This window comes from Struthio camelus, chromosome 1 (assembly GCF_040807025.1).
Source record: "Struthio camelus isolate bStrCam1 chromosome 1, bStrCam1.hap1, whole genome shotgun sequence".
NCBI lineage: Eukaryota > Metazoa > Chordata > Aves > Struthioniformes > Struthionidae > Struthio > Struthio camelus.
Genome location: NC_090942.1, coordinates 196,880,485 through 196,900,880, shown reverse-complemented (window position 1 = coordinate 196,900,880; position 20,396 = coordinate 196,880,485). Strand labels below are relative to the sequence as shown.

Sequence of the window (20,396 nt, the reverse complement as noted above, 5' to 3'; positions counted from 1 at the left end):
CTAAGGCTGCCACCAGTTGTGTTAATTGGCAGCTGGACAGAAGCCGACAGCTACTGAATAGCCCTCAGACATTTATAATTTTCAGTCACTGGCAATGGGTTGATATGTGGCCGCATTGAAATTCAACATCTCTTTTGTGCTATCCTCTCCTGAGTAATACCTGATGCCAACAAAAAACATCAAAGTTTTACGGACTTTGAGGATGTATCAGGAAAATTAAATAGAGGCAGGATTATCTATTGCACTTGGGACCAGACTTCAGCACTCTGCCTGCCTTTGAGGTCATGCTACCTTTCTCTGCTCTTGTTCCCCTGTTTTATTCCTGGTTGCTCTTGTCTATTCATGCTGTAAGCATTTTGGAGCAGACAATACCTCAAATGCATTAGTAAAAATCAGAAAGCAATCCTCCTGCAGTGAGATTTCAGTCTTGTAGCATTGTTTTGAAACACTGTCAGATGCAAATAAAAAACTGAACAAAACACAAAATAATGTAGAAGTCAGCCCTTACCACAGATCTTCTCAATTAGCTTGTACTCTTTTAAGAAAATGTATTCCATGTTTTTATACAAAAATAGGAGGCATCCGCTCTCAGAAGCCAGAGGGGCCATGAGGAAAATCTCAGCATATTAAAAATATGCTGAATTAAAGAAAAAGAAAAGGAAAAAGCAAGGATGGAAGAAGGTGAACACCACCTACAGAAGGACATACTTTCCTCTTAAAAATGTCAAGAAATTGTGTAAAAGCGGATGCATTTTTTTGCTTATTTTAGATTGTATAGCCCAAGGAAGGACGCGTAGTATGTGTCTCCCATTCCCTTAAAGGATGACACGTTTCTCTTCCCTCAATTAGCCAGAGCACAGATCTGAAGCTGCGTGGCGCTGAGCCCAGTGTTGTGCAGCGCCTTCAGTGCTTTAGGCTTTTCTACTGCTGAGGGTCTTTTCTCCCCAACCTGCAGCCCGCCTTACACTTGCAACTCTACTCTTTCCCCTGTGCAGCTGTGGCAGCGCGTCCCAGAGCCTCAGAGGCACTATTTTTCCCTTGTTCGCATGCTGCTGGTTTCATGTGCTTGTGTTCTCAGGGCCTTGCACCTGCAAACCCTAGCAGTGTTAGGGCACGTTCGCCTGGGAAGAGACTGCCACCGGCGAGAGAATCAGCCCTTCCTCCCGCCACCCTCTTCCTACCCCTCGGTTGTAGCTTTTGGGTTCCAGGAGGGGAGCCAGGACCAGGCCCACACAAAGCTTAACAACCAACCAGCAGGCAACACCTGCCCCCATCAACGCATGCCCCCCGTCAGCGCTAACAGCCTCCCCAGCGGGAACAACCAGCAGGCAGCCTGAGCGGGGCCTGATGAAACCTAGACAGCCACGACGGGAAAAGTACGGGGGGCCGGGGGGTACCTGCTGCACAGCGGGACACCCAGGGGAGGATGCTCCTCTGGGGCCTTCCCGTTGCATCTCTTTCTGGTGGGTCACAGGGGAGAGTTTTCCCTTTCTCTTCTTTCTCTCTCTCTTTTGTTTTCACTCTTCCCCAAAAGTAACTTTCTCTGTTAAGGCTGCTGTATACCATCAGCCACAGACCCTGCTGAAAAACCCTCCTGCGTGTGAACCTGTCTCAACATCCTTTGTGCAGTGCTAGTGTGTGGGATATTTGGAGGCAGAGTATTCCTAATCCCTTCTCTTGGAGTCCTTCCAGTTTTTTAAAAAACACTTCCATGGTCAGTGAGGATGGCACTTACCTGTAGTGTTTTTTACCAGCTAAAGGTGGGACTTTCAGACTGGCAATTATGCTGCCTCTGCAAGCACTGGAGGGAGACAGGCACCTCCAAAAGGTGAAACTCATCACAGACACTTGGGAATGCCACTGAGAACCCCTAACATCTGCGTACCCGGCAAGGCAATGGGGGAGATGGTTCTCCTGAGCATTGGCTGGGGCTCCCTCAGGAAAAGGGATTCTCAGGATCCTTTGCCTGCTCCCACGAATAGTTGGGGATCACCACCATAAGGCAGGACTGCAAACAGAATACTCTCCACACTAGGGGTGAGGACCTTTAGCAGGGTTTTTTCTAAATGTGGTTTCTAAACTTTACTGAATTGATCTTCAAAATATCAGCTTTGGTAAAATGGTATTGTTCCAAACTTACAGATGGGAAACAGAGACACAGATACTAAAGAAAAACAAATCCAGCCAGAAAAGATAATGAGATGAATTTTGGGGAAGTTCGTCATTCCATACCACTATGAATAGACCATTCAGAACAATGGTCCCACTGACTTCACTGCATTTACGAAGATTTAGCTTTTCTGAAAATGCTGAGTGTGTCAAATTGAAGTTTGATTTAGTTTACTCATCACTAGAAATTCTAGGTCAAAGAAGGGTAACAGTTCTTCAGGATGGCATTTAAAAGCTTAAACCAAAGAAGTCTGTCTACATTTCCTGGCCTCGTTTACACATCCATTTCTGTAACGATAGGGAAATGACCCAAAGACAGTACTTCAATTAAATATAAAAATTATGAATTTCTATCAGCTGTGCTGGATGAGAAGAAAAATAATGTTAACTAAATACATTAAAGACTGTACCATACTACAGATGCATACAGGAGAGAACTAAGGGTAACTCAAGGTCATCCCCTCATATTAGATTTCTGTCAGTTTTAGTAAGTAATTTTGCAATTTTTACATTTTTTCAATGTAGTATTTGTATGTAGTCATAGCGTTTGTGTCTTTTGACCCATGTGGTTATCCATGTGTATTATCTTGATAAAGACAAGAACTGATGACTGGTCCGCACATTCGTTTTGTGTAGAAAGAATGGTTAGATTTTTTGAAATGCAGCAGAAGCCAAACAAGAGGAATCATATACTTTCTAATTAGCAACACACACCTCTTCAGATAGCATTTTGTCCTAAGAGGTGCTCTCACTTAGCTTTTTCTCAGGGGCACACTGCCAGTAATGCTTTCAGCCTGCCCTCTATCCCTGCTTTTCTCAACTTTTTGCCTCTCTGTCATGATGCACAAATCTTTACAAAATGGTAATAGAGGTCGGCCCTCTGCACAGATGCGCCTTGCTTTTTGGAATATATATGTATTGCCTCTGTTCTGAGCGAAGAATCTACTCTTCTTCTCTATTATTTTTAATGTTTATCCCTAATGAAAGAAAATTTCCTAGCAGTAATTTAAAGATGAACTGAAAGCAGCTTGAAAGTACAGAAAAAGACAATACATATATATACTTAGCACTAACAACGTGACAGTAAAAGCATAACCTCTAGTCATGCACTAGTCATTTAGGAGACTAATACTAAGAAGATGTTTAATATGTAAACAATATGGGAAAAAAATCTGTTGGTATGTGCACTAGATGGTAATTTCTATACTCTGCTGCTGTCACGTGTACATAATTATAATAAATAGGCAGTATTCTTAAGCCTGCTGGAGAGCATAATAGTGAAACCTATTTATTATCTGCATTTTAAGGGAGAATTTTGGGTTTTGTCTAACAATATTTACTAGCTAGTTTTTCCTTTTCTTTCCACTCCTTTTTTATATTTAAAGGATCAAAAGAGACAATTTTAACAATGACTGTTTTCAATTAGGAGTAGACTTCTGTCTACCTTGCGAGAGTCAAATTAACAGCACAAAAAATTATCTATGCTTCCAGCTGAATGTTTGATTTAGCCTGAACCATTTCCTCTAACTTAGCTGTTGTGTTTTCAGTATAGTGTCTAATATCAAGTTGTATATTTTTAAAATCTATTGATATTTTTTGATGTGGTCTATAAACAATTCTGCTTAAGGGCAAGTACCCACTTACACAATATTGCTCCTTTTTATGACAAGAATATTGATGTAAATATTCACGTATTCAGGTTAGAAATAGGTTTCCTGGAACATTCACACAACTGAACTTCTTCGCTGTTCGCGGAGAGCGAACACAAGAGGTACAAACAACCAAATCAAATTCATGTCCCCAATAAAATAATTTTTACAGAAACATTTTAAATTGTTTGCCCTTTTTAAGTTGTAACATGCTATAGACTCCTACCCTTTAGCAGAGTGTTCTGTCAGCATCCTATACTTTTCTGTAGGGCCTCCTCCAAAGTCTCTTTCTAGGGAAACCTTCCCCAATACAATGTTCCAGTGATGGGCCAGGTCATGGACCGAGTTTTGACAAACTAAGATATGACCACTTCCTGCCAAGTTTTCGCTTTTGAATAAAATATTTTTAAAATAAGTAAATCTGTCATTAACATAGAATCATCCAAAATGATTTTTATTTTTAATATTTCTGTTACCTTGTTTCTTCTCTTATTATAACTTTAATGATATATTAATTATTATTGTGGCATGGTGAAAGCATTGTTTTTTCATAAGCTATAAAATAATATTCTGATCTTTTTCAGTGGTTAAACAAGTTATGGCATCCTGCTGAGACCCTAGTTAAATTAAATTGCCGGAAATTAGAATTTACTAATGTTCACTTCTCCTGTAGGCTTAAGTAAAAATGTTACTATTTATCTCACAACCAAAACCAATACAGTATCATGTAGCCAACATATCAAAAATGCTGCTAGTCTCATACCTGACAGATACATTTGTTTATGCACAGCAGGCAAGTTATTCCACACAGAAATGCATATACACAGTTCAGTGTCCATTAACTGTACCCCCAAATGAATATTTATTTAAAAAAAAAAAGTCTGTAACATCTACACACTAAATAGGGCCTCCCTTACCAAGGTTTAATTTAACTCTGTTCTACCCATCCACAAAGCAAGCTACTTAATGTACATTTATGAAAGAACTGATCTGTGCCTCTCCCTCAGAATCAATAGTCCTTGCCATTATCTCTTTGCAGGATTTTTCATTTCTGCTCTTCTCAGAACATGTAGGAGGCCCTGCTACCGACACCTACACCTCCGTCCCTCATTGTGTCCCCCCTGTTCTCCTCCTCCCCTGAAGGAGGACGCTTTGCTGCTCCATTTAGACTTCTCGTAAAAAATATGGCATCAGTTGATCTGTACCTCCCCTCTTTGAAACCAGCTTGGAGCACCTGGGTCTTTCTGATCACCACCTTTCTTCTCTTTAAAGACCATATGGTGCGGGATGCAAATACAAAACAGTTCCCAATGTGATCTTAGCTTCCTTGTTGGCTGAAGACTTAAGAGAGAGAGTAGCTCTCAGACAGCTCTAATATTTGCCTCTTGCACAATCCGAACCTATAAGCAAAGGCTGGATCTGGTCTACTGAAATGGTCCCTACCAAGTATTATTTATAATTTTGGGCACCACTACTGGAAAATTATCTAATGTACGTTTTTTATTTGTTTGCTTTTCTTGGGAAAAAGCAGCAGGGAGGGACTAGTCATAGACTACTCAGTGGGAGCAGCTGCAAAGGCAGCCAAAGCAAGGCCCTTCAGACAGAATCAGAACTTTTTAAGGCTTTTTGCTATGTCTTCTCCAGCCTGAACCACTGGCTTATTAAGTCAGCTCTGACTTATCTCTTCTATAACTGCATTTACACCTCACATTCACATCTGTAATTATCCCCTTTCTCGGCCCTGCCCCTTTCCCCCAATATCCTCATTGCCTTTAACCTATCCTTTCCTCATTGCTGACTCTTAACTCCTTCAGAATCAAAATACAAAAAAACGGTTGTGGAAGCAATGATTTGCAAATGCAGATCCTATGCCGTGCAGCTTGGACTACTTTCTACACTGTGTTTATGCAGTTCCTAGTAAAATGTTTTATCTCTTTTTGTCAGTCTTTAGGTATTGGCATAATAAAGATGCAAGAAAAAAAAAAAGGAAAATGAACCACGATACTGCCAAAGTACAATTTACAACACACTGAAGAATTCTTCTGTATTGGGAAGACATTTCATCTCAAGATGCAATTTAGAAAACAGGTGAATTTTTACTGTCAGCTATTTTATACATATAATGTTTTGCCAGAAATGCAGAATCTTAAGCACTTTGCCAATTGTATCCAAAGACATTAGCTGTTATTATTAAGAAACATTTCTTGCTTGCTTTACCTGAGCTGGTAGAGGCAGGAGACTTGCTGCGTCGAGATGGGCCTGGGCTCTTGGTGGTGCTCCTACGTGAAGTTGAAGCTATTTTGGTATAGGAAGTGGATTTCACTACCCGACATTCTAAAAGACAAAGAAACTGCATAAATTAGCAATTAAGAAAGCCAGTAAGATTCTGTAACAGAGCGAGCACTGAAAAGCACAAACACTTAGCCCACGCTTGTTTTCATTCATCTTGAGCAGTTTTATGGGCAAATATCAAGTCTGTATAGATGGCTCCATTAAAATCCAAGTACAGTACGTACCACTGCACAGGCAAAGACTTGCTGCAATAACTCGGACTTTTAGATACCATGGTTACTGCAGGTACTTAAGACAGCGCAACAGTGCTGAGACTACAGACAAAATTTATTTGCTTTTGAAGATTTTAGCACAAGCAACGCCGTGGTTTTTTGCAAGTGATCCTGTTGCAGTGTAAGCATTTTTGTCAGCCTAGGCAGTCTCTTGTAGAAGAATTGGGAGGCTGCTTTTATATATCAAAATGTTAAGACTGTACAAGATGACGCAGGTGTCTGTCACTCATGAAAGGTCTGAGGAAACTGAAGCAGGTTTGTTGCTCCTGCTTAATCCTCTGGTGAGCAACAGCCCACATTGTATGGCACACGTAATTCATCACAGGTTGAGGGAAATGGCACTACTTGCTCATAAGAGACATCAGTAAAATCAATGAAGAGGCGAAATTACCCTCCCACTTGAGAACACTGCAAGATGTTCAGGTTAGTGTTTATATACACCCACACAGCTCTGTAGGCATTCTTGCATTACGCCTGCAAAACGGTTCTTGGCCTGAGGATGAAAGAACTTAGTGTGCATAAAGTTGATGTCTTGCAGTCATAACGGATACTAAATTAATCACCAGACATATTATAGTCAGAAAAAGAGAAAGATCTACACTTCTTAGCCAATATACAATTAAAAGTCTGCAGCAATGTTTATGCTATATTCACCTGACAAATCAGTATATTTCACTTGTTTAAAAATACATCAATAACCATTTATTTCTAGATCAAACTTGTTCTCCATTCTCTTCCCCATGGTCAATGTTCCTCCAAATTGGTTAAGAGAAATAAACAATAATTTTTTTTGTATCCCTAGTCAGAAAATACCATGTACAAGCCTGCACATTATTTAGTCTTCATAGATCATCAGTGGAGCCTGTAACAGAGTTTAGACAGATTAGAGAACAAAGAGAGAAAATTGAGCATAACTAACTAACTTAAATATATCCACCAGAGAATGATGTCATGAGGTGTATTTCTCTTGGCTATCTTAACTGTTTGCATGGCGGCAAACTGTTGAAGGAAATGGAAGCAACAACTCATGCGTTACTATAGGACTGCCCAGCACAGCTGAGAGTACAGAGTATCAGAGAAAAAGCCCCAGTCTTCCCACAAAAGCTTTTCTTCCCAAACTCTCCCACCTTCTTAATGCCTAGTAGTAGCTAGTTTCTTTCTATTGACATTTTATGTGATTCATTGATGGCTAATCTCATTTTGTACTCAGCAAAGAGTGAAAACGGATAAAAAACGTTTACTCTGTTGTAAGACAAAATTATCAACTGAAAACAGGAGGAACCATATGAAAGCTTTCAATTAGATTCCATTAGGTAAATACAGGAGGAATCTCACACTCGTGTATTTGCATAAACTGCTGCTCCACAAATTGTCTATCCACATCAAATGCAAAGAGGTTCTTTACCTTTTTTAAACTATTTAAAATGTTCATACACTTGAACATCTGTTTGTTCTCATAATGTTTTTGTTCTCGTAAAATTAATAAGTGATCCCAATGAGGGTCCCTATCCACAATAATCAATATGGAACATAACTGAACATTATAACAGTCACTAAACCAAAAAAAATAAAAAAAAGATTGATTCAATCAAGCAAAAATCATTAAACTATACTCATTTGCTTAGTGGGAAAACTTATGAATCTGAAGAAAAAAAGCCATCTACTGTCTGTAATACACTCTATTATATAAGAAGCTTTCTTCTACTTCCAACATATAAAGAACATAATACTTACATCCCTTTTTTGCAATTCATGTTATGCACTAAACCTTAACTCTCAGCTCATTACAGTTAATAATACTTACTTACTTAAACTCTCTGAATACCTTATATGCATAGAGAGTTAGAATGAGTTTAGAGATAAGATTCTGTGTTAGAATTCTGTGTTGGAAAAGACCATGTAGAAAGTGGTAGGAAAGGAAAGAAGAGGCACCTAAATGCACTGCCAATTTACTTTTCTACCTTGCTGATTAAATCCTGTCTAGGAAAATACTCACAACAGCACTTTCACCCTATTCATTCATAGACGTCAAAGAAATCATTAATAGAAAGTTATTCTTTTCCCCTTTGGGTTTGTCACACACGGTCAAGGAAGATGTGGGTCACCTGAACTGCAGCAGCTAACCACGTCCTGTCACCACATTCCTCCTCCTTGGTCTTGTCTCCTCAGCAAGACATGCTCCTGGTCACATGTTGGAGAGGGGCTGCAACTGTTTCTGGGAAAGAGGGAGGCTGGGAGATGGTTTCACCCACCAGGGCATTTGGCCACTACTCACTACTGACGGTCGGTCCCCTTAGAAATGGTGATAGCAGGAGTGATCTGCAGATTGTCGTGACGTGCTACATACAGACCGTGATCCGTTATTTGAGCATCCTTATATTAGTGGCATATTAGCCTACAAAGAAGCCACCTTGCCCAGCTAGCTGAACAATAAATTCCCACATGGAGGAGAAATGCTTATCAACACATATCATGTGTTGATATGTTCATCTGAGAAACGACCAGTCACTACAGGATCAGGGGACTGTAGGATAATTCAGGTTGGACCTCAGGTGGCTTCTAGTCCAACCCTGCTCAATGCAGGGTTAGCCATGAGGTCAGCCCAGGTTGCTCAGGGCTTTATCCTGTTCGGTCTTGAACATCCCGAAGGATGGAGACAGAGCATTCTCCCTAGGCAACCTGTTCCTGTGCCTGACTGCCCTCATGATAAAAAAAGTCTGAGCGTTTCTTCTTTCAATTTATACCCATTGTCTCTCATTCTCCCACCATGCACCAGTGTTAAGAACCTGTCTCCATCTTCTTGACGACCTCCCCAGGCTGCTGCTAAGTCCTCCCAAAGCCATCCGGGCTGAAAAGTCCCACTCGCTCAGCCTCTCCCCACAGCACAAGTGCTCCAGACTCTCCATCATCGTGATGGCCCTCCACTGAACTCCCTCCAGCTTATCGATGTCTTTCTTGAATTAAGGGCCCAAAACCGGGCGCAATGTTCTAGATGTAGTCTAACAAGTGCCGAGTAGAGGGGACTAATTACTTCCCTTGCTCTACTGGCTCTGCTCCTGTTAATAAAGACCAGCATGCTTTAAGAGTTCTTTGCTGCCAGGGTAACTCTTTTTTTCTCCTTAGCCTGAGACATAGAAATTTTCTCTCTTTCCCTCTATTTGTACAAACCCTTTTAAGCTCAGTTTGGAAAAGCTTTGGCACATTTTTTTTTTCCTCTTAGAATTAATCTGCAAGCCCTGAAGTTTTAATAAGGTTATAGTTCATATGAGCTAATTTTCTCTCTGCTCAGATACCACTGTGAACCCCAAGGTAAATTTTGTCAAGTGACACACTTTCAATGGGTTTACATGAGTTTATTCATAAATGATATAGGCTAGGGCATGGCCTGAAGATAAGGATATGAGCAAAACTTCAGTGTTGCACACACAAGGGTCAGGCAACTCATGCCTTTGAACACGGTGGCAATACTAGGTAGACAGTCTAAAATGATTTCCAGTCACAGGCAGAATGCTACCATGCTGCTTGCTGCAAATAGGCCTCAACTCCCATGCACAGTTTATATATGCAATTCTGTTGTCATGTTTAGTTTAGAGAGCTAAATTTTACTGCAGGCAAAGATCTCACTGAGTAACTGCACAACCACTGCTTGTCTCCTCTAAGACATCAGCATAATCTGCCTGTTGCTGTAGGAAAGCTACAGAGCAAATGAGTATGCACCAAAAACGTGTGGGTTTTTTAAGAACGGTTTCACACAGAATCTAAACCACTAAGGAAATAAATAAATATGCTGTCCTCATCAGACAGTATTCTGGTAACTATACAACGAGTGCTTGGTAGGCCATGAAGTAAAACAGAATGTTTTCCCTGATCTTCTTTTGATGCCAAAACTGTACCGGAAATAGTTTCCAACTCCTAACAGAAAAGTTATGCTGACTTTCTCGCTCATGTGGACAGACTCAGCCAAGAAGGAACACGAGGTGTTTCTATAGTATGTGAGGAAATAAATGTTTCACAAAGATTAAAGAAACAAAATGATGAAATCCATGGTAACTTGAAGCAAAAGAAGGTCAACTTTAAAGTCTGATCCTGAAAAGCTTTACTGCTTTCTAACTCAGAATACCAGATAAATAAGAACGGTTTTTCAGCCAAAACATCTTGCAGTAACATGTTCTATTGTATAACTACAGACTGAACTACAAAGTAAGAGACAGAATCACAGACTACCAGCAAAGAGAGCAACAATGTAACACTGCAGTCCTTTTATAGCATGGAATACTATCACAGAGGTCTGAAGCATTTAATGGATATTACCAATAATGAGGCTGAGGAAAAAAGAGGAACTATCCCAAGGCTAGAAGTCTGCATCATTGAGACACCTTAGGGACAAGATGCAGAACAGAACGTTCCTGAGACTGCAGAAATGACAATGAGTGGTAGAAACTCATACAGCTAGTAGGAATTCCAACGTATCTACTTGTGAGCTCTTGATTCTTCCTGTCACCGAATTCATAAAATGCAAGCATGAGGTAATTAAGGGATGCTAACATGGAATCATAATGCCTCCAATCTTATGCTCTGTGATGTTCTTATTTCCAAAATATTTAATTAGCTTATATGTTCATTAGATTTTACAATGTCAAGAAAGCAGTAGAGTACTAATCTGCAATAAATGTGACAGCAAATGACCAAATTTAACATGTTTCTAGAGCTGACTGTGAAAAGTTATCTAAATTATTATGACATCAAAAAAGCTTACTGGTCAGCTACTCATAAGATGACTGCATGGACTTCACAAGTTCTTTCTGCGCTAAAATATTACTCTCAGCTGCATTTTGCTTTTTCTGAAGCCTATGTTGGGAGGATAGATATTTATTTCTTGGTATCCCTATCAATCTGCTTCTCTAGGACAAGAACATTTAACTTCGTTTCAGCAACAGCTGTATCCTCCAGATAAGCAAGGAGGGAAGATCAAGGATGTCTGTGGTTGTTGGTAAGCCACTTTACTGTAAGCCTTAGGCTGCTACCTTTTACCACTGCTTAAAGATGTTAGCCTCACTAGCAGTGTCCTCAGGCCAACCAGTAGATCATTACTCCAAACACGATACCAATTTTAGTTTTAAATGTTAAGAGTAATTTGTCCCATTTGCTAATTCTTAATGCAGCTAATGAGATTTTACTTTTCATTTGCACTCATGCCTTCAACTAAAATCAGTAATCTTCTGTTTGCAGAACGAAGTTTCACTCTCTTAAACAAAAGGGAAATGGTATCATCCTCTCTAGTAGGCATTGGCATATACTGCAGTTCATACAACTCTACTGATGAAGCAGTGGCAGTTATGACTTGTAATTACAACTTGCTCAAAAGGGTAACTATCATCTAGTTCCCAGAAATAAAAGGGATATAAGGTGTTCAGGGGTTTAAGAAATTTCAAATCTTCTGTTGTCACAGTTGTGCTTAGTTTAATTTTGTTCTGCATGTCTTCCCATTCAATGTGCTCCTGACGCAGACGGACAGTGAACTATCTGTAGAATACAGAATCACAGAATCACAGAATCGTTTAGGTTGGAAGGGACCTCTGGAGATCATCTAGTCCAACCTCCCTGCTCAAGCAGGGTCACCTAGAGCATACAAGATACACTAAACTATCTGTCACAGGAATTGTGTATTTTTAAAGATATCCTATCTTTTGATTTCATTTCTTACCAGTAACCAGCTCTCTGCTCATGACAAAGATTAGGAACATGGTCTATTTAAACTGTGTGCCCCCTTTTTTTTTCCTGCTGGGAAACATGTTTTGACTGGGATTTTGCCTCCTTATAAAGTCTAAGAAAAGTCAAATTATCTTCCAGGTTGGAAAAAATCATTTTGCAATTTTTAAGCTGGGCTAAGTATTCACTGAAGAGGTAAAAGCTGCATACAATAAAATACGACGAGTTAAAGCCATCTGTGCCTAACTCAAATTCAACAGAACAGAAATTCTTGCAAACTGTTAGGAATCCAAACAGCTACACCCAACCTAAGAATGTTTTCAGATGTCTGTACTGCTCCATAAATGCCTTCTAAGTTACAAACATAACAGTCTGTGTGAATCTGACTCAAATATCATGTATGATCACTAATTTTGCATTCTGCTCTAATCCATAGCTTTCAAAGCATTTATTTGCTTCCAAACACTGTGAAGTCAGTTAGAAACTTTCTCTAACAAGCTAAATAGATTTTTATAAGATCAAAATATTGTTTCAAGTATTTCTTATATTATCTTCAAACATGTTCCTGTCTACACAAATTAAAACACCATTGGCAGGACTCAACTCATCCTGTATTAGAGAGTAAAAATAAGATGACTAGGTATGAACTATTCACCCTGTGGTCCTTTGGTAGCCAATGGAACATACTGATTTCTAGGACCTAACATAGAAATCATAGGAACCTCTAAGTTAGAACAAATGAATCCTACTTCTAAATGCCCAGATATGAATTACAGATTTTGAGTACTACTGAACTCACCATAACCACAAACAAAATATTTGGATGGAGCTGGGCTCTTTAATCAATTCAAAAAGTAATACAAGTATTTGCTGTATTTCATGATCTTATTGCGTAGGAATAGATTTTATCTTACCTACCTTCCCAAAGTGTTATCCTTTTTGTCAGAATCATCTGACACAAAGCTCCATTTTAATTCTTTCTGCTATACAAAGGCTAGGAAGTTAAATTTTACTTTACAATGGTGTAGGAATCTGCCATCGTGAAAAAATTCCATCCCCCAGCAATGGTAATAAGGAGTAAAAAAAATTTCTTCATCACTGCAACGACTTCTCTGATACTGCAGAACATCTAAATCTTTTCTAACTCTGCATTTGCAGGCAGCCAAAATTAGAGGACTTCTTTAAAACCTGTTTGCCTAAATGAATCTGAAATATTTCCTACTGAATTTATGTAAATGAATTTGCCTATCCAAAATATTTATTTCTGTCCCTGTAATTTCATTATAAGCAATTAAGAACATAGGAATTTTATTTATCTTTGTCTAAAACATACCTCTCATCACAGTTATGTGATTCATAACACGTATGTATCAGTATTGCCACAAATTCTGCTTCACTTACAGAGATTTAAATAAACTTTGCTTATTCAACATATTTTACCCAAGCTGTTCCAACCCTCATATAAACGTTCATTACTCTGCCTTCATATTCAGAACCCTCCCTCCCATTCTGAAGGCATACCACACCAGCTACACTGACAAAAATATAAAAAAATTACTTTTAACTGCAAATGGCTTAGATGACAAAGACAATTGCAACCAATTGCATGATTTTTATTTATGGACTCACTGCTATTCTTCATGAAACAAAGAAATGTGTGCTCCCTTTGCTCATTTTTTTTTTCCTTCTGTGACAAAAATTTATGTTTTGGGCACGTACTATAATAGCAGATATCGTTTATCCCTCAAATACCTCTACTGAAGTCAGGGGAAACAATCATTATTAAAGCACCTAATTGTATCTACGCTATTTGGATGGCATTTTTCCTGGTTTTGTTCTACGTATGGAACTGGAGGAGAAAATAGAGGGCACTGCAAATTCTTTAATTCTAATTTTTCTGTTCAGCTAGATCAATGGGTTTCCTGTGCAGCACAAAGAGGTAATATTTGTCACACTACTTATTAAAAATCACCTTGTTCTTTACTTTGAAAATAGACAAACCTCTTATCCAGTCCATACGGTAAATATTAACAACATCTTCCTAAGTATCAAGTACCCAGTCATTCCATAATATTTTTCTGGATTCCAGTGTAATAGAGATGAGAATGTCGCAGTTCAACAAATTCCGGTGTTTTTGGTAATACTATTTACTGTATGAAGAGTATCGTTTATTCTACACTGTCTTCCATTTCAAGTGCCTGTTTTGGAAGTTTACAAGCTTAAGTCCCTTCCACAGTCAGAAAAGTAAAAAGTCTTCATATGCAGAACACTGGCTTCATACGGAACGTGAATGGAAGTATTACTGAGAAACATCTATTCAAGATAGTTAAGTTAAAAAAAAGACATTTTAACCAGGAGCCCTAAAGTTACCACTTTTTCATTATAGCTGTATTCGTGATGAATGGGGGAAAATTGTATTTAAGCTGAATGTCCTATTTGTCCCTGCTTTTGAAGATTTTCTTGAGTAAATTTGCATATTTATTATGCACTTATCAGTCTAACAACTTTATCATGCAGTATAAGTTTTAAAAATGATTCTTTGCTCCAAGAAACAAAACCCAGCGTATTGGGATAGAGATTATCGTCACAAAGGTTAAGCACAAATCAAATTCTCATGACATTTACACAGCAAATTGGTTAGATTAGCAAGGAGTCTTGCACAAAGAGAAGACTCACAAATAAAAAGCAACTATTAAAAACAGATGAATCTGAGAAGCTGTGTGTTTAATTCTTTTGTTTGTTTGTTTCAATCATCATTAAAAAGATTGACCACAATCATGCCGATAACTCTAGTAACAGGGGAGTAAGAGAGATTAAGAATGAGAATCCTTAGATAACGTTTTCAAATTAGCTAAACCTGGAGAATGTGTAGGCAAATACACATCGAGAGAATCTTTGAGCTACTATAAATTTTTTTTTCAAAACTGTGAAGGACAGATAAAGTTCCAAGAGACTAGGAAAAGGCAAAGAAAGTACCTGTCTTTAAAAATGTGAGAAAGGCAAACACTGGGAGTGGCAAAACAGTCATGCTAACTTGCATTTCCAGAAAATACAAAATAATAAGGGAAAAAATTCAGTTGACGCTTAGAAGATAGTAAAGCGATAAGCAGCCTAAATAGTTTTGTCAAGAACAAATTGTATCAAACAAGCCTTTCTATGACAGGATAACAGGGGAAGCAGTTAGCTATGATAAAAGTATATTGCAGTCGGGATTTTGAAACCAAGGCCCAATTTAGAAAATATCACCTACAGGAATTCCTTCTAAGATGGGTATTGGAAAACCAAGCCAGAGTAGCTATCAATGGCTTACTGTCAAACTAGGAGACAATGAGCTGAGCGGAGCTTAATAGGGTTTTGTTTCTGAGCCAGGTATTATTCCATATTTTCATTAATAAGCTCAGTATGCATTTTAAATCTGGAGAAGATACCACCACAGGTAAAGCCACAGGCACTTTAGAAGAACATAAATGGTATTTAGGAGAATACTGAAAAACTGGAATTCATCCCCCAAAAAAGATGCAACTCAACAAGTCCAAAATACTACATTCAGGAAGGAATAAGCTACAGAAATAAGGTAGGAGCCCAACTCACCAGATAAATCAGTTACACAAATGACAAACAACAGTTCTTCAAAGAGGGACGCAAGGGTTGCAGTAGGTCACAAGCTGAATATGACATACACTACTGCAGGAAGAGCAACCATCATCCTGCAGGGATGAACAGGAGCTCTGCATGGAGGACACCTGATAGAATTCTTCTGTTCCCCTCGGAACGGCTAAAGTATTAGTCAACACAACAAATCCACTTTTCTTATGTTAAGACAAGACAGTATCTTATTTATTTTCTTTTACCTTTTATCTTGAGAGGATTTCGGAGAACAAGAAGAAAGATCAGAAATCTGGGAAACATTATCAATGAAGGGTCATTAAAATAACTAGGATCTTTAGTCCAGAAAAGAGGTGATGAGACAGGGTAACAGTCTTCAATATGTAATAGACTGCCAAAAAGAAGGACAAAAGGAGATTTCCTACTTGATAGTTCTATCACAAATAGGATGAGGAAGAATGATCCTAATTTTACAAAAGGTAGACTGAGTGAGACAAAAGGAAAAGTGTTTTTAACTGCAAGAGTAAGTAAGTACTGGAACAGATCACCTAGAGGGCTTGTGGAATTTCCATAACTGGAACTTCATGCAAATAGGTTAGCCAAAAATCTATAAAGTCCATTTAGGGATAGGAAGTCTTCCCTTGGGACTTCCCTCGGATCCCTTCTTGTGATTAAGTTGTCTTAGTGTGACTCATATAAGCTCCTCAAAAGTTTTTTTACTATCAGCACTTCTGTCTAGATTCTGCGGAGAGATACGTAAAAGGAAGAGAGGCACTCTAACGTAAAACTGACTGTAAGTCCAAGAACATTTTAGCGAGGGTAAAGTGCTTGCTTAATGAGAGAATTAAAATAATTACCATTTCCTGAGTGAGGTGACTATTGAGATATAAATCTTTTATTTGTCTTCACAATTCAGATAGATTAGCTTCAAGAATTTCTCTCAGTAGGGTATTAGCATAATTGAAATCTGAAAAAATATAGACTTTTTTCCTTCACAGACAACTCAGAATCGTGTTCACCAATATTCTCTCATATCGTTATGATGTGTGCATTCTTTACCCGCTACCTATATGGTGACACTTAATTTTGAGAAATGCAGTTTCTTAGAGTTTCTCATCGTCACGGATTACAGCTTCCCATCTTCATGAATTATATTCTTTTTTAGACTCGTTGGACAGATCTAAGCTGACTGTGACAGGCCAGTGAGAGCTGTAGTTGCTCAAAGAGGGATTGCTCTATCTCCACCTTTCACAGATCAGTTTGCTCTTCCTCTACACACACATAGCTAGAGACACTGCTTTTTTCTTAAGCCTATATACAGGCATGCCCAAATGAAAAAAAACTACTATCTTCTGAAGTGGTTTGTACGGAAAACATCTGAAGCAGGAATCACTTCTGAATAAGCAGCTGATGCTTACATGGTAATCAACACACAGTGGGTAGGCACAGAGGGACAGGAAGAACACTATCCATGTATCAATACAGCAGTATTCATAAACATTCACTTAGTTTACAGTTGGGAGGCAATGCTTTACATTCTATCTTTTTTTATAGGCATTATTCACGATAATATCTAACACTGCTTCAGTGGGTCATTGTTTTTAGAGTCTCTTCTTTTTGTAAAACAGTATCACTAGTGAATTACACACACCAAACTAATATTAGACAATTCCAATTTGCGTTGAACTGCTTCCATTAAGTGAACGTCATTACTATTATTGACAAAGTATATTAAGTCTGGCAGCATAGTCACAAGAATAATTCATAGGCATATATCATTTTTTGAATTATACGACCCTTGTAATTTTTTGTTGTGCAAGATGATGTCCAAGAAACACCTCCAGCCCTATATCTCTTCCATTAACTTTAAAGAAATTTAAACACGGAGCTATATCCATTACTAGATTTTTATTAATAAAAATTGAATTCCACTAAGCAATTGAAGAGCTATGTCATATTGGTTGACAAAACACAGGGCTGCTTTTGAGTTAAAGTCACATAGAAACTATGGAAGATGGAAAAATAATTAATTTAACAAGTCCTGCCATTTTATTCTTTGTGAATCATCCACAGTTTTCTCAGATATGTTCTTTATTCAAAGTCTTATTTCTGTAAAACATGTATTTAGAAGATTGGGATTATCCAGTACTTAAAAGCAGGAGTATTCCTAGTCTTGGAATGGACACAACAGGCAGCAGCTGTTTCTGAAGAGATAAGGAACAGCTAGCAGTAAAGACCTGACGCAAAGCCAATGTTTAATAACTTATTTTCTATAAATATTCTCAAACAGACACTTAATTTTCTGTCAAAATTTATTCCAATATACTTTTTTATCGCAATATTTTCAAAAAACAAATATCAAGACTTCCAAACACAGCAGACATCAAAATAAGCTTAATTAACCATCAGGTCTATTCATAGGAAATATTCCTATTTCCCCTAGATATTAAAAAAAAAAAAAATTAATTTCTTTCTTACAAACTAACTTAAGCCCACATATAGTAATCTTGTTCAAAGTTACAATACATTTAATTGGACAACAATGCCAAGTGATAAAACTGTCTCAAAAAAAAAAAGTCTCTAAAATTCCAGGTTTCCCTTCTACCAACATCTGGAACCCCAAAAGCTCTTCAACAACATCACAGATCTGATTCTTAACCAAAACATAGAAAAATAAAAGGCAAAATATCCTTGTGGTAACTTTCCAATTTGCTTCTAACCTCCTCGTGGTTTTGTCAGTGTCAGTCTCAGCTTCCCATGTGTCTTTTTCTCCCACAGAAGAGCCTTTGCACTTTCTCTGACACCATCTTCTATGACTAGAAAACTCTCCCTGAGGCGACCTGCAAAAGGCAGCTTCCCCCTCTGTATGATCGCCTGATGGTTTTATAGTTTAAAAATTGCAATAGGGATGATGTAACAATGCAAAACAAACAGATGGATGAGAGATGTAAAGCGTGGCCAAGCCTAAACTGGAAAACATCACTGCCAGAAATGTTGCTGGGCTCCCAGCTGCTGACATTGCTCCTGGGATGCGTGCACGCCGAAGCAGCTGCGCTGCTGGCTGAGGTTTGTGGCATGTGGTTCTATTTAGGTGCCACACGCTGGGCTTTGTCTGCTTACTCCAAATTTACATATGCCTGCATGTAAACCTGTGGAGATAAAAGGTAATCCTGGATGCCAAAACTTTGTTGTGTAGATCAAGCATGTTCTCCTACACTGAAAGAATGCCATGAACAAATGGGAGTTTTTTACTGAGGCACGTCTACTTTGCGACTGCAATTCAGGCAACTGGAGATACCATTTCTTTAGATTTAGCTCCAGCACTAGTAGCATCCTAGCAAAACAAAAACGTTGCTCAGAAAGGTAAACTAGCATATATTAAGTTCTCTGCTGCTGAAACAGAGTGCTTGATGTTTGAGAGGGTTTATTCAAATCTCACACGGGCATCTCTAATATTCAACAACAGGAATTCAGTCCAACCTCTTCCTTATTATCTACCATGCTATCTTTATGTGACAGAAGATGCAGTTCATCAATAATATAAAAGCAGGCTGCCAGAGACATTTCTCTAAGGAAAATATCTCTAAGGAAAAGTCATTCTAACAGTAAAGAAAATTATGACAAAGATGCAAATATTATATAGATAAGCTGGCACGGGCACAAAGATAAATCACAACAGAACATGGTGAACTGAACTGTCAAGTACCTTGATTGCCCAATCTCAACCCATTAGCCTATGGATTGCGACTGTAGAACAGCGTTTCTGCAGCAGTGACAGTCTAAAGATCCTGGCAAGGAACATTTGGCAGATTGAGCTGCTCATCTTAAGTGACCAGCTGGCACAGCTAAAGAAGAGCAGTAGCATTCTAGCTCCCTGAACTGTTTCAAACAACCATCATGTCTTAAACTAACCAGCCTGATGCATAAATTGCCTTCTCGCGCAAAGAGCTTCTTCCCCTAATATTCATATTCGATGAACCCAAATGATAACTTTTCCGTGACTTGTAAGCTGGATATTTTATGGCCCTACAAGACAAAAATGAGGAACCTCACTGCTCAGAGGAATACAGGGCAAACATCGATCCCTACAGTCTCAACTCAAGTACAACAAATCTGAGATATTTATAGACATGTAAGTAATATTTTAGGTCGTTTCAAAGTGATTATGAGGACAGTGGGATTTTCAAAAGTGTATGAACACTGAATTCATATCCTATTTCCAGTAGAGTGGGACTTGGAGGAACTGAAATATCTGGGTTAACACCTGCTTGCTTTGAAATAGATGAACGCAAACAAAGATTTTAATTTTGTTCATTATTTCTTCCCTTCCTACACTGAAATTTATACTTTTATGGGCTAACTATGATTCCAAAAACAGAGATTTAAGTGTACTTATATAGAGGTGCTCTGGGACTACTCCCAAAAACCTAACTCTTTATTCTAACAGGCTTGCAAATTACATACCAATACCAAAAAAGGTAATTCAGTTGAATTACATAGTTGTTATCTGCTACAGTGGTCCACTTCCAGTTATTCAGGTGTCGGGAGACATGAAATGAATGCATTGATGAGGCAGGAGGGTATAACGATCCATATATATTTTATAAAGGCAAAAGGTTTTTGGTTTTTTTTTAGCTGTTGATGCAAGGACAATGGAAAAATGCACACAAATGCTCCCAAAATTAATCGCGGTTCTAGA

The 20,396-nt window shown here is 38.4% G+C and overlaps 1 protein-coding gene across 2 annotated transcripts in view; it reads right to left on the bottom strand.

Annotated features, from left to right (window-relative positions):
- DCLK1 (doublecortin like kinase 1) overlaps positions 1 to 20,396 on the bottom strand; it is a 251,398-nt gene that overhangs the window by 75,818 nt on the left and 155,184 nt on the right. For both annotated transcript variants that reach the window (XM_068930064.1, XM_068930065.1), the window contains exon 5: positions 6,036 to 6,152. In XM_068930064.1, the coding sequence (XP_068786165.1) occupies positions 6,036 to 6,152 (117 nt within the window). The remainder of the gene's footprint in view (positions 1 to 6,035; positions 6,153 to 20,396) is intronic.